Below are 14,353 nucleotides of genomic sequence, written 5' to 3' on the forward strand. Positions count from 1 at the left end.
ATCGTGTTTCATCCTTCTGATATTTACTATCCAGAATGTATAAAGACCTCAAAACATTAAAAATCTAAAGAACAAGTTATCCATTTAATAAATGGGAAACTGAACTAAAAAGATACTTTTCATATAAAGAATATAAATGGTTAATAAATGCATAAAACAAATGCAACATTTTAAAGAAATGCAACTAAAACCCACTGATATTCCATCTTACCCCAGTCAAAATGGCTGCCATCGAGAAACATAAGTTATAAAAAAACAAGTGTTAGTGAGGATGTGATAGAAAAAGAAATATATGGTCTAACTATATCACTCCTGGGTGTATACCCAAAAGGAATCTAATATATCACAGAGTTCTTCATATTTTTTATCACTCTATCATTCTGATAAGTCAAATTACAGAATCAGCCTAGGTAGCTGGCAGTAAATAAATGGACAAAGAAAATGTTGCATCCATACACAATTTAGGGTTATTGACCTGTTAAAAAAATTCAATCATATTATGTGCAGGAAAATGGGTGGAACTACAGGTCATTATGAAAGTAAAAAGCTAGGCTCATAAATGCAGATACCATATTTTCCTTCATATGTGGAATCAAAAAAAAAATAAGAATAAGGGAAAATAAGAGAAAACAAACAAACAAAAACAACAGGACCCAAGGGGGGTAGTGTTAATTGTTAGTAATAAGGGGAATAAATGCAGTCTGAAACACTTTATATACATGTCTGAGGAGGATATAATGAGATCCAGTTTTGTCAATGTGAGAGATGGCTTAGTAGTTAAGATCACTTGTTGTCCTTCCAGAGGACTTGGGTTGATTTGCAGCACACATATGGCAGCTGATAAGCATCTGTAACTCTAGTCTGAGAGGCTCCAACACTTTCTGGACCAGGTGCATGACAAGCATGCAAATGGTGCACAGATATACATGCTGACAAAACAGCCATACCCAGAAAATAAATAAGAGTTTTAGTAACAGTCATTGTACAGTTAATATATTCTAACTGAAAAGAGTCTCAGTGCATGGAATACAGGACACAGACTGCAGCATATGCAGTAAAACAGAAGGACTCTCACTACGGAGCATGAAAACTGGAGATACAGAATATGGTGACCGTGCAGATTTCCAGCTGGAAGAATGCTAAGCCTTGGGGACACCAACTAAGCTGATGAAAGTAGGAAAAAAAGGTCACTTGTGTTAGCTGTAAGAGCTTCTGCTGTCACTAATTAGTTATGCATCCTTTAACTATGCAATAGACATTAATTAAAAGTGGCCCCAAACTGTCTAGGAACTATTCTGTATCTCAAAGGTTAAGGGATCCCTGAGCATCGCCAAAAATTGTAAACCGTAGCAACAACAACAACTAAAAAAAAAAAGAAATCACACAGAAACTGGCATAGTAAATCTTACCTTACGCATTATACTTTACCAGGAAATATTTATTGTTAAAGGGATAAAGTGATTAAGGAAAATGACTATATGAAGACTCAATTAATGGATTAGTAGTCTGAGGAAAACACAAATAATCATATCAAATAGAGAATAGAGATGATCCTCACTTTGACCTGCAGCATTGACCAAAAACTTTAAAACTCAGAACTAAAAAAATTAAGGAGTATAAGTAGCATAATAAAAGCAATTACATGTGGAAGCTGTCTTAGTTTATGAAAAGGTGGGGCAGTGAGAATGTTCTAGACAAGCAAATGAATCATTGGTCTCGTGGAAGAAGACAAGTCAGAAAGCATGCCCTGACGAGCCAGTAGAACTATGAAGCCAGATAATTTGATGTGAATTGAGAGCAACTGTGGCTTTCTGTGATTATGGCTTTTAAAAATTACAAAGCATCTTCTCAATACATGCTCTCTCAATGTGTCCTTTTTAGAGTGTTATTTTAAATGTTATCATTTTTAGTTATGTGTACATACGTAGGTCTCAGAATGGGTATATGCACATGAGTGCTACTGCCTGCCCATGACAGAGGAATCTGATCCCCCGGAAACTGGAGTTACTGATATTTGTGAACCACTTTTTAGGGTTGATGGTCTACAAAACTCTGTGAATGAAACATCTCTCCAACCCCACCTCTTGAAATTCCTGTTGGCAGTTGAGTCAGACATATTCAGAACCATGGATCCAGATTGATGTCTGACATTTCATATATAGTTTCTTCATTCTTTTGCAGATTTTAGAATATTTATTATGATCTGCTGTAGTTCTCATACCACTAGTTACAAACAGTTATAACTAAAACATTTCTCCTCCTCATTTATCTTGTCTATTTTTCAGTATTATCATGAAAGAAAGTTCAGTAGTCAATGCTGTGTATGCAAAATCTTGCAGATAGAAGCCTGTGCATTAGTGTATTAGCACATCACAGGCACATATTTTATGACCTTTTTATGGTGGAACTTTCTTTTTAAACCTTGTATCATTCTTTTCTAACTTTTGAGCACAATAAGTTGGGAATCTCGCTGTGGGTACCATTTATAATTCCCAGAACCATGTTTTACAGATACACCATCAACACAAACTGCTGCTTGTTGTAGGATAGCTCCTCCTTTTGTTGATAAGTCTATGCATGTCTAGTCCCCTGAGTCTTTTTATTTTCTGTTTACTGGGTACAAAACTGCTGAAAGCAGCTTAAAAAAGGAAAATTAGTAATAACTAAAGTTTTAATAATTGTTGATCTCATAAGACCATAACAAGGTGTCTGAAAAGTATATGCTCAAGAATGAACTGAATTTTCATCAAGTTTTATATATACATTTTCAAATTCTATTTTTAATCATTCAAATAACTTTTATTTGAGGGAGACATTCATCTACTGAACATGTCAGCGGAAGGAATATCATTAATATGATTATTTGTATTGGAGAATTTATCTTAATCTTACATTATCAAATAAAATATTGATCATACTGTTTCAGGTGAGTGGTAAATACTTAAGTGTGAACCTTGTACAATAACTAAATTTAGTACATTGTTTTATTTACTCAGATGTTCCTAGCAAAAGTTGCCTATTTTTAGTAAATGTTGTTTTTCTAGTAAGTAAACATGATTTAATAAACATTGGATAAACACAATTGATTTGATTTGGTGTGGTCTGTTTCTGCAAGACGCACATAGCAAGGGGACAGTTTTGTTGATACTGAACATGGGACATAAAGTGCTTTTCCTGGCAGATGACAGTAGCATTGATCCCCGACAAATCAGAAGGCATGCCTTTTACAGTCTTCATTCAGTGAGACTTCATGTTCGAACTTGGCATCATTTTTTCTAGTTATTGAACATTCTAGCAGGATTTTGTAAAGGCTGACACCTGGAGTGACATGCCATCTTGTTAGCGGCTGTCTTAGATAGGGTTTCTATGGCTGTAATGAAACAACAGTACCAAGAGCAAGTTGGTGAGGAAAGGGTTTATTTGGCTTTATTTGACATGCCATCATCTTGGGTTGGTTGGTGGCTGTCTTAGTTAGGATTACTATTTCTGCAATGAAATAACTTCACTAAGAGCAAGTTGAGAAGGAAAAGGTTTTTTTGGCTTATATTTCCACATCACAGTCTACCATTAAAGGAAGTTAGGACAGGAACTCAAACAGGACAGGAACATGAAGGCAGGAGCTGATGCAAGGGCTTTGGAGAGGTGCTATTGGCTTGCTCATCATGGCTTTCTCAGCCTGTTTCCTTATAGAACCTAGGACCTCCAGCCCAGGGATGTCACTACTCACATTGGGCTGGATCTTCCCACATCAATCAATAATAAGAAAATGCCATACAGTCAGATCCTCTGGAGAAATTTTCTCAGTTGAGGTAGCCTCTTTTCACATATTCTAACTTTTGTCAAGTATACATAAAACTATCCAGCACAGAGACTTTATGACTTCATGAACATTTAGCCGTAATGTTAAGACTATCCTTGAAAAGTTGATTCATAGGATCAAATGACTAAAGGTTGTCTAAATCTCTTTAACTACTATGTCAATAATGGTTAACAATGAATTATGTTCATGTATGTGTCTAGCCCATCAATAGTTCTTTAAGATTAGTTTCCTAAATAAAAATTGTACTCATTTAGTTCTTGATAAACTGCAGAAAATTATTAAGTTGTGTATTCCCTCAATATTTGAACATGCTGTCAAGTGCTTTCATTAGAAAGATTTACATCAATTAAGGGAAGTCGTTTTTTAGTCGAGTTGATATCAGAACTACAGGTAATATTTCTGAGCAATATCACAATGCTCTCATTGGGATGCTTTGAAATAACCATAGCACCATGTCTACAGGGGTTAGGGGAATGGAGTTAACATTCAATGTGCCAGACATAACTAAGTATTTTTTATCTATACTTAAAAAGAATGAATGTGAAACTTAGTAGTTAAAAGTGTGATGATAAGCAAAATACTTATTATTTACAAAAAGATGATAACAATTATTGCAATGAAGGCAGATAAATAAATTATCAGGAGCCTCCTTCAGCAGATGTTGTTACATCCAAGGAAACACCCTGTGTTCATGCATGACATTATCTGTTTTGTTCCACAGAAAGAGAATGCATGAGACTATGTAATTACAAATAGCAGAGCTTCATCTCTTGCAGAACTAGAAGCTGGGCAGTCTCAGATCAAGTTTAGGTGTGGTAGGAGGCTTCTTGAGGAACCACCGCATGGATAAGGCACAAATGAAGGAACATCTAAGAGTAGCAGCAAGGGTTGGGACAAACTTAGTTTTAGAGCAAAGTTTTTCTCACAACTTACTAAGAGTGAGATGTTAACATTGGTCAATCCCAGAGGGCAGGGTCATCAAGATCTGATTGGCTCTTACTGGGTACCCTCTTCAGTTTTCTTGCTTTAGGAAGTTAAGATTCAAGCCTACAAATTTTAGCCATGTCAGTATCTACCAATATGATGAACACAGAAAAACAAGATTATAATTTTATCATTCTAGCTAAAGGAAGACATCTTTAACTAAACAAGAGGAACATTTAAGCTCATAAAAGAAAAGTTTAAAAAGTTACCAAAAGAAAAGATGTGGGAAATAAATGTAACATAAATACTATATGGAGCCTGTATGGGAACAAGGATAATAGCCAGATAATGATGTACAATGAGTAAAATTAGAATAAGGCACATAGATAAACTACGAGTATTGAACAAACACGATTAACTATCACGCTATTATTTTAAAAGCAGTTTTATAGGATGAGAAGAAAGCTATGTGATAACTCTCAAAAGTTTTTCCGGGTTTTAGAAGACTGAAATTATCTCAGCACAGAACTCCACAAAGAAGAAGTCCTGAGTTGAAACCATTACACTGTAGCAGGACTCATTTCAAAGCAAAGTGTTTAACTCAAAATTGTCTTGAGAATTACATCTACTCTATACTAGTGATTGCATCCTTCAAAAACTAGTTATAATCATGAAGCCTAAACATAGTCAGACCTTCATGTCTTTTCAGGTATAAAAATTTCATTTTGTCTAATGGGGGCTTGCTGTCTATGGGTCTGCCAGAGACCAGGGTAGACATTTCTAGATGTCTGTTAAACAAGAGAATAGAAACTGAGTGTGGAGTTCAGGATTCTCTGCGGCCAAGTGGCATGTACAAATGTAACACTATTTTTTCTTAATTTTGTTCAAAATGTAGGAATAAATATGATTAGAGAGAACACGTATTCACAACACCAAGACAAAGCAAGCAAATTTGAAACTCTGAACGTGACAGAGACCACTCTTCACAGGTGAAAATAATTTGCCTAATGAGGTACCATGTGCAGAAGGCAATGACATGATGAGTGGGAAAGCACTGAACTTCTGCCTTCGTGCTAAATGTCTTCCCTGGCCTTCTTAGTTACTCCATTCTCCCCACCCCTTACTGAGAAATACGATGCTGCTATTTCTTGTCTTTCTAGATATATTCAGATATTGACTCTCTAAACTTCCGTTCAATTTTTTAAATTTCTTTATATTGTCTTCTTTTCACATGAGAAGTTACAGAAATATATTTATCTACAAAGTAGACATTAAAGAAAATGGAGTGTTATAAATTTAGGCATGTCCTTAGGTTTTGCAAGAATGTTCCAGCCATCTACAGCCACAGACAAAACAGTGATCCCCTACTTAACTCATCTATACACTCAATTCAACTTTCCCCACAGTCTTCACACAGTAACTGATGGACCCAAGGACACATTTCTAAGAATGTGTTCCCTTTACTCAGTGATTCATGACTGCACAGCTGCATGAGTAGGATAAGATCAAATGATGGGTTTGTACAACAGGGAAGTATTAAAGAGACAATAGAATATAGAGAGGCATGTATGAATAGATACCAGCAATGCAAATTTTTTTTATTTAATGCAGATTCTGTTTCTAGGCAACAAATGATCTGCATACAATCTCAAATAAAATAATATAACAGGAAGAATAGTTAGTAAGACCTTTCCTATATAAGATTTGTGAAAATGAGATATTATAACCAATTCTCACATTATGGGACAGGTCAACAGGACATGGATTGTGAATCCAGCGACTAAGATCATTAGAAACCTAAAAATGTAAGGGAGTTTGTCAATATTCAGACACAGAGACCTGGGAACTGGCTAGTCTTTTGAGAAGTACACTCTATCAATCCAATTGATTTTCAGATTTAGACATTCTAACCTCTCCAGAATTTTTGTTCATAGCAAATTAATGTTTAATTAACTCTGCGTATGGAGTGACACTCATCAAGGGAGTCTTCATAAACTTGAAAATGCAATGTAAACATGAGCAAATGTACTGGCTCCTCAGAATTAGAGATTAAGGAAACTATCACCACATCTTGTTCTCCCTAATTCAACAAATACTCTTTGGTTTGTCCACAAGGCACTATGTTGGGGAGGGGTTTTCAAGCAAGTCTCGACAAGTATTGTACTTTATTCAGATGCATACATTTTGGTCTCCACTGAATATGGTCTCTGTACTTCAATTTAATACCATGTCTCCATCTCTAAACAACAACAACAAACATGAGAAATCCAGTTTCTCACAAGCCATAAGAAGTTCCTGAAATCCACAAGCTACCCAGGGTTACATAAGTATTGAACAAGCGCTGGGGTGGTGGGGCCTGGGTAGAAGAAACTCATTAAGTTGGACTTTCATCAGATCCTTAAATGAACATCACATTCAAGGTCATAGTAGTTCCTGGCAGAGTGCTTAGGCAGATCCTAAGTCCCTAACTCATCATTTTAACAAACTGTTTCTTGCTTCATGTGTGAAGGTTTGTAATGCAGTAGTTGAAATTCATCAGAAAGTTTAATATTTCAAAACTTGATTATGTGTTGAAGTTTAGGCTAAATTGAAATTTCACTCATAATATTCTCTGCTATAGAATAACTTTATTTCTATTTATAAACAGTTATAAATTAAATTTACAAAATAATACAATGAAAGTCTCTTTGATTTCCTGAAGATTTTTAAATTTAAAATTTTATACTCATACTACTTTTGCTAATTTATTGATTTTTCAGAAGCTAAGGAATTTGATTCCTGTCAACGGGGTAAAGAGCATCCTCAACCTGAGGCGTCAAGAAGGCTCTATGAGTAAAGGTGCTTGATATCAGTCTGACGACCCGAGTTAGATCTTTGGGACTAACATGATAAAAGGAAAAGATAAACTTATGCATCATGTCTTCTGATCTCTGTATGCATGTCCTGGCATGCGCGCGCGCGCACACACACACACACACACACACACACACCCCTAACGAAATGCAATAAAAAGAATGACCCCCTCCTAAAAACAATACCCAACCCATAACTAAAGTTCAGCCCATGACGAAGAAAAACTTATATATGTTTTTCTGGTATTTACTCCTCCTAATGAACATTATATTCCATTTATATTTTGCTAAATTTTCCCTAAAACATGTGTTTTTTTCTTGAATGATACATAAAAATTGTTGTCATCTAATAATATCAGGAAGAGTACACATTTTATACTATACTATCTAAAATTAAACCATGGATGTCTACAAAGGCTTATGAAAACATCTCAGAAAATGTAGTAGAGAACTGCGGGCCTGCTTTTCGTCCTGCCCGGCTTCTGCATGGCTAGCTTTATACCCGAAATAACGACACACAAACTATATTCTTTTAAACACTGCTTGGCCCATTTCTATTCGTGTGTGTAGCACCCCAAGGTGCGCTTACCTGGAAGATTCTAGCCTACGTCCATCCTGGGTCGGAGCTTTATCGCGTCTGCTCTGGAGAGGAGAGCATGGCGTCTGTCTCTCAGAGGAGCTGCCCTGCATCTGAGCTCACTTTCTCTTCCTCCCAGCATTCTATTCTGTCTACTCCACCCACCTAAGGGATGGCCTATCAAATGGACCAAGGCAGTTTGTTTATTGACAAATGACCTTCCTCCATCAAGAAAAGATGGCCAAAAGTATGTAGAGGAAGAAAATCTCTGATGAACGATAAGAGAGGCATGAGATTTATTGATCAAGCCTGAGACGTGATTGAGGGGTATCCCCTTTAGCAGCATTCATGAATATGAAAGATCAGTGGGGTTGAATAAAAATGTAGAGTGCTTATCTCATTTGGGACTTTCAAAATGTGAATATGTATGTTTCTAGAATTAGTTACTTTATGCCCAGCATAGCTACCCCAGGATATATTAGACTGCCTTCAACGATTATCTTTAGTTTTATAAATAGTGTCCCTTTCTGCTGAAAAACCTCAATGTAGAAAATATATTTAACTACAATGAAATGTAAACTCAAGCACTAATTTAAAAAAAATATTCATTTTTATGTGTATGCCTGAGCATAGGTATGTAAACCACTTGTGTGTAGATGCCCATGGAAGCCAGAAGGCCTCTGAGGCCCTGTTAACGTGAGTTATAGCTGGTTGTGAGCTATGGGATGTAGGTTCTGAGAACAGTTCTTAGACTCTGTGAAAGAAAGAGCAGCAAGTGTTTTTAACTGCTGAGCCATCTCTTAAGGTCATCAAGCACATTTTTAAAGACAAATTCTTAATTGAAAAGCAAAGATTTTATTTTTAAATCTATAAAACTGGTCATGGTGGATTTCACTGGGATCCCATCTTATGCCTTTCTACCTATGGTTCCTTGTAGTTTAGTTTGATTCCTACAGTCAGAAAAAGCAACAAGAGTAACTGAATGACTACCAATATACATTTCCTTATTTATTGGCAAAGTTAACTAACTTCAGGGACTATGGTGGGCCAGCACTACTCTAATTATATTAGTTTTGTGGAAAGGAATGATTCCAGGTCATTCTTTTCTATTAAATATCATCAAGTTGTCATAGAAGTCATGAAGGAAAATTTTTTAAAAATGAAACAATCATCAGATGAAAGCCCATCTAGATCCCTTCCAAACCTTACCCACAGTAAAATAAGAGGGACATGAACAAAGAACAGTGTTCCAAGCCATTCATTCTGCTGTTTTCCTCATTCAACGAATCAACACTCCCATCAATGAAAAGAGAAGAAAAATCAAGGCAGTGTGTGTATTTATCTGTGACAAGAGTACATTACAATTGCCCAGTAGAAGGAAGCACAGTGAGATAATGGTGGAAATAGGTGGCAATTTCTTTACCAAATATAGCTATCCATTTTTCGACCTGAGCTTTTTCACTCCCTCCCATCCACCCATTCATCCTCTATTAAATCTGTTAGTCTGTTGACCTGTCTATCTTTGCATCTGGTCCCCTGACAAAGGGACTTTGATGCCTCTATGCTGCCTTTGATTTAAGCTGCAACCTTGGACTTCTGTGTCTTTGCACCACACAACTTTATCCAAAGACCCTGAACGATTGTAGTATAAGTTACCTCGTTGATTCTGATGCCCCTGCTCCAATTCCTTGAGCAGATCTAGTCTTAGTTATGCTTTTGCATATTTTGCTAGGCCCACTTATGCACTTCCACAACAACTTTAACAAAAATAAGAAAACTTGTGGTATTAGTTCAAGCTGAGCCTGCCCTCAATATCTTAGCAGGTTGCTTATCTCCTTTCAGATCCCCTTGACTTCTGCTCACCCTGTCCCACCCTTATCATATCATTGTGACCACCCTGTCCTGCCTTCTATCATATCCCTATTTCTTGGTTCCAGGCTGCTCGGCAACCCAGACCAAAATAATCACACAGAAACTATATTATTTAAATCACTGCTTGATCCATTAGCTCTAGCTTCTTTTTGGCTAACTCTTACATATTAATTTAACCCATCTCCACTAATCTGTGCATCACCACAAGGTCGTGGCCTACCAGCAAAGTTTCAGTGCATCTGTCTCTGGTGGCTCCATGGCTTCTCTCTCAACTTTTCTCTTTTCTCCCAGCATTCAGTTTAGTTTTCTCCACCTACCTAAGTTCTGCCCTATCAACAGGTCAAGGAAGTTTCTTTATTAACCAATGGTATTCACAGGATACAGAGGGCAATCTCACATCACCTGTGACTTCTGAGCACCCTGTCCTGCCTCCCATCATGTCAATGTCTCTTCTGCTTACCCTGCCCCACTGCCTATCATATTCACGTGACTTCCGGTCACCCTATTCTACCTCCTGAAAGGGTGGCATTAAGTTAATTTAACTAGAAACCCCCTCAGTCCTGAGGTATCATTTTGTATCATTTTGATAAGAAATAGGATTGAATTTAAGTCCTCAACAATTTTTTTTTTTTACCCCTTTGCACTCTGCATCTTGGCCATAAGCTCCTTTTTCTAACTGTACTCTTAATTTAGCCCAGTCCTTTCATATCTCTTCTTGCCATGTTCCAGTAGTCAATAACTTATTTTCATAATCTTAACTATTGTGATCTTGCTTTTTAAGAAAAATATTTATTTTACTTTAAACATACATGTATGTATGTATGTATGTATGTTGTGAATGTCTGTGTGGGAGTGTGCTCATACATGCATACAAGTGTCTGAAAAGACCAGAAGAAGGTATCAGATTTCCTGATATTGGGGTTATAAATGGTTATGAACCACCTGATGTGGGAGGTAGGAAATGACCTCAGCAAGCCCCATACATGCTTCTAATTGTGGTGTCATTTCTCCAGACCCCTTTAGTTTAGTTTTTTATTTTAACACAGTTGGTTTTTTTTTTTTTTTTTGACATATTGTCTGGTGTTGCCTGGGCTGCCCTTAGAACCATCACCAGTGATGGCCTTTACTTTTTGAGCCTCTTGTTTCTACTTCCCCAATATTAGCAAGCAGCCATTTTCACCACATCCAGTTTCTGCAGTGCGGGGGCACAAGTCTAGTGCTTTCTGTATGCTAGTTAAGCACGCTATAATGAGCTTCATTCCCAGGCAGATGGTTATTATTATTTTTATAAAGAATTGGAATATTCAAAAAACAAAATTCTACAAGCTCATTAATCTTTTAAGGTCCTCAGCATCCATCACTTCATGATGATTTCTGTTTTAATTGCACAATAACTCTGGATAGGTAGGCGGGCATTTTTATCTCTTTCTTTCAAGTTATAAAATTGAGGTACAGAGAGGTCAGAATCCAAGAAAATGAGGAAAATGAACAGGAAAACCAAGGTCTCCTAATTTCCAACCCCAGGGCCTTGCATAAAGATGAGGGCAGTTCTCTGGGAGTTTTGAATGAGAATGCTATTGATGGCTTCAGGATACAAGGGTTCTGATATATTTTGGCCTCGAATTGAACAGTGCATGCAGCACCATGCTAAGTAATGTGAATTCAGGATTATAGAAGAAATCCTCAGAGCTTTCAGCATGAAAAGTTGACACAGAAGAGAAGAAACAAGCTCAGGCTGGCTTCTAAGTTTGCAATCAGAAATGGCTAGAACAGTCACCTCGTAACTGTGTGACTTTGAATAAAAGAAAAAATACTCAAATAACTGTAATATTTTTTGTGTAGAATGTTAGTCTCATTGCTTGCTATGTGCTATGAGTTTGTATTAAAATTTCAGCATTTAATAAGGCAGGCTCCTTGCTTTAATCTGTCTACTGCAAAGTTAAGCTTTAGCATCTGCCTTATACAGATCTTAAACGATGATTCAAGAAATGTAGCATAAACAGATGTATAATGGAAACACTGAAGACACACAAAATTAGATTCTATTATAATTACGTGTTACATAAATGCTGTAGATTATGACTTTAAAAAAAAGAGCAGGAAAGAAGGAAATGGAGCATTTTGACTTGTCAAACACAAACAAAATATTTCTAAGTTTTACTTTGTTTTGAAATATTGTAAGAGAACAGGAAAACATCTACTTTATTTTTCTCTTCCTCTCTCTCTAGAACAAACACCCGAGATTCCAAACTATCATGGACATTGTAGGTAATGGTGCTAGAAGGAAAATTTTTTCATTCAATTGTGTTCCCAGGTAAGACATTGCATGTCCCTCCTCTCATTCACTCTGGGGGATCCGGAAGAGGAAGAGGGTAGGCAGTACTTTTTGAGGGAAGCTCAGGTACCTGGCTTTCTCATTTTATCTCCTGTTTATGCAGAGCAGTATTAGTTAGCTACCCCTGAGTCTTTCCCTAGCAAAATCATTCTTTGTTTTGTTTTTTTTTTTTTTTTTCTGGTCTAATTTGTTGACAGAATGTGAACCCATAAGCATGCAAATTGTATAAATTGGTGATAAGATTGGAGAAATCCACAGGTCTCCTCTTAGGGCTTAAAATTAAATTCTGCTTCTACACAGATTACTAGAGAATTTTCCATCAAGAATTCTCCATGAGATATGGGAAAATCTTGCCTTAAGTGCAGCCCTGCTATCCATTTCCTGTTTCCTCCTGTAGGTTAGTAAAGCTCTGGGTACCACCTAAAGGAAGAATAACAATGTGTGTGTGCCTGCATCAGTGTCTGTGTGTACCTGTGTGTGTTCATGTGTGCCTTTTGTTCCTCTGTGTTTGTGTACCAGTAGGTGTTCATGTGGGCCTGTTTGTGTGCTCCTGTATGCATGCCCATGTTTGTGTGTGTTTCTGTGTGTTCTTGTGTGTCTTTGTGTAGCTGTGTGTGTTCATGTATGCTTTTGTGTGTACGTTTGTGTCTACTCAGTCGTGTGTGCTCATGTGTTTGAGTTTGTGTGTCTGTATGTACATGTGTTTATTTATGTGTTCACATGCCTGTGTGTTCATATATACCTGTGTATGATTGTGTGTATATATAAGATTGTTCATGGACATGCGTGTTTATGCTGAGAGGTGAAAACTGTGGGGCCTTACTGATGCACCCTGGCCAACATAACTTTGACGTTACAGTTCTTACAATGTCTGTCGCAATTTGTGTTTCTTTCTCTTTCCTTTTCTCCTCTTCACCTTCCTCCTTCTTCTACTTTTCTTTGGGTGGGAAGACACCACTCCCATGCTACCTGACAGGTGCCAAAACAGTGCCTCAGAATAAATCATTTGCTCCCTGAGAGGCCACTGGTAAACAATGAGCCCAGACTTATATACCAACTTGATGCCTTCTTTATTATTTCTCTCCTTTATACACAGTTTCTTCTCCCAAGCCTCTAACTTGGCCAGCACTATTGTCCTGACATGAGAAACAATGATTTGCTTCTCAAATCTTGATTCAAGATCAAGCAAGTTTTAAAGTGTTACATAAACGGAAAATAATCCAATATGAATCATGTCTTGGAAGAAAATATGTAACCCATCAGAAACACTATGGCAAATGGATGAGTTTATCCAAACAGTTCTCCTGTTTTACTTACTATGTTATATGTAGTTGCACATGACAGTCACAGAAACGAGTTCATGGAAAACAACCCAATATTAATTGTACACTTTTCTCACAGTGAAGAGAAGAAACATTGCATATCAAAGCACTTACCGCTGCTTGCCGATGAGTGTTGGACAATATCCCATGAATCTTCACTTTGTCTTTCTCCATTTGGTCTATGTTCACCCACAGATCTCGGCTGGCAGAGTCCGTTGGGCCATATATCCGAGATATGTAGTAATTGTGATCTGTGTCCTCCTGCATTGGTGGAGAATAACGAACATTAAGAACTGTTTCCGCTAATTTTATTTTTAATAGTTCTTCTGTAATTAAAGAATTCAGTGATCTCTAATCTAGCAAATGGTTTAAGTAGAGTCATAGAGAAGTGAATTGAAATAAAAATTAAATATGTAAAATAAGATATTTTCTTTAGAAGAAACAGTTAAATACAAAAACTTACAATCAAATTTATATTCTGTGCACTATGTATTTCTTTTTTTTTTTTGATAGTAATAGTAGACATTTAACTACTGACAGGACAAAAACATCTGATTTAGAAATATTTAGTGAAGATCTGAGCTATAATTACATTGAACAACAACAAAATTAATTTATTCTTTAAAAACACTATATTTTGGACTGAATTTA

At 36.7% G+C, this 14,353-nt stretch overlaps 1 protein-coding gene across 1 annotated transcript in view; it reads right to left on the reverse strand.

Moving 5' to 3' along the window:
• Nucleotides 1–14,353, reverse strand: part of Plxdc2 (plexin domain containing 2) — a 412,732-nt gene that overhangs the window by 192,789 nt on the left and 205,590 nt on the right. The window contains exon 3 of the mRNA XM_057786950.1: nt 13,817–13,963. Within this exon, the coding sequence (XP_057642933.1) occupies nt 13,817–13,963 (147 nt within the window). The remainder of the gene's footprint in view (nt 1–13,816; nt 13,964–14,353) is intronic.

This window comes from Chionomys nivalis, chromosome 13, assembly GCF_950005125.1.
Source record: "Chionomys nivalis chromosome 13, mChiNiv1.1, whole genome shotgun sequence".
NCBI lineage: Eukaryota > Metazoa > Chordata > Mammalia > Rodentia > Cricetidae > Chionomys > Chionomys nivalis.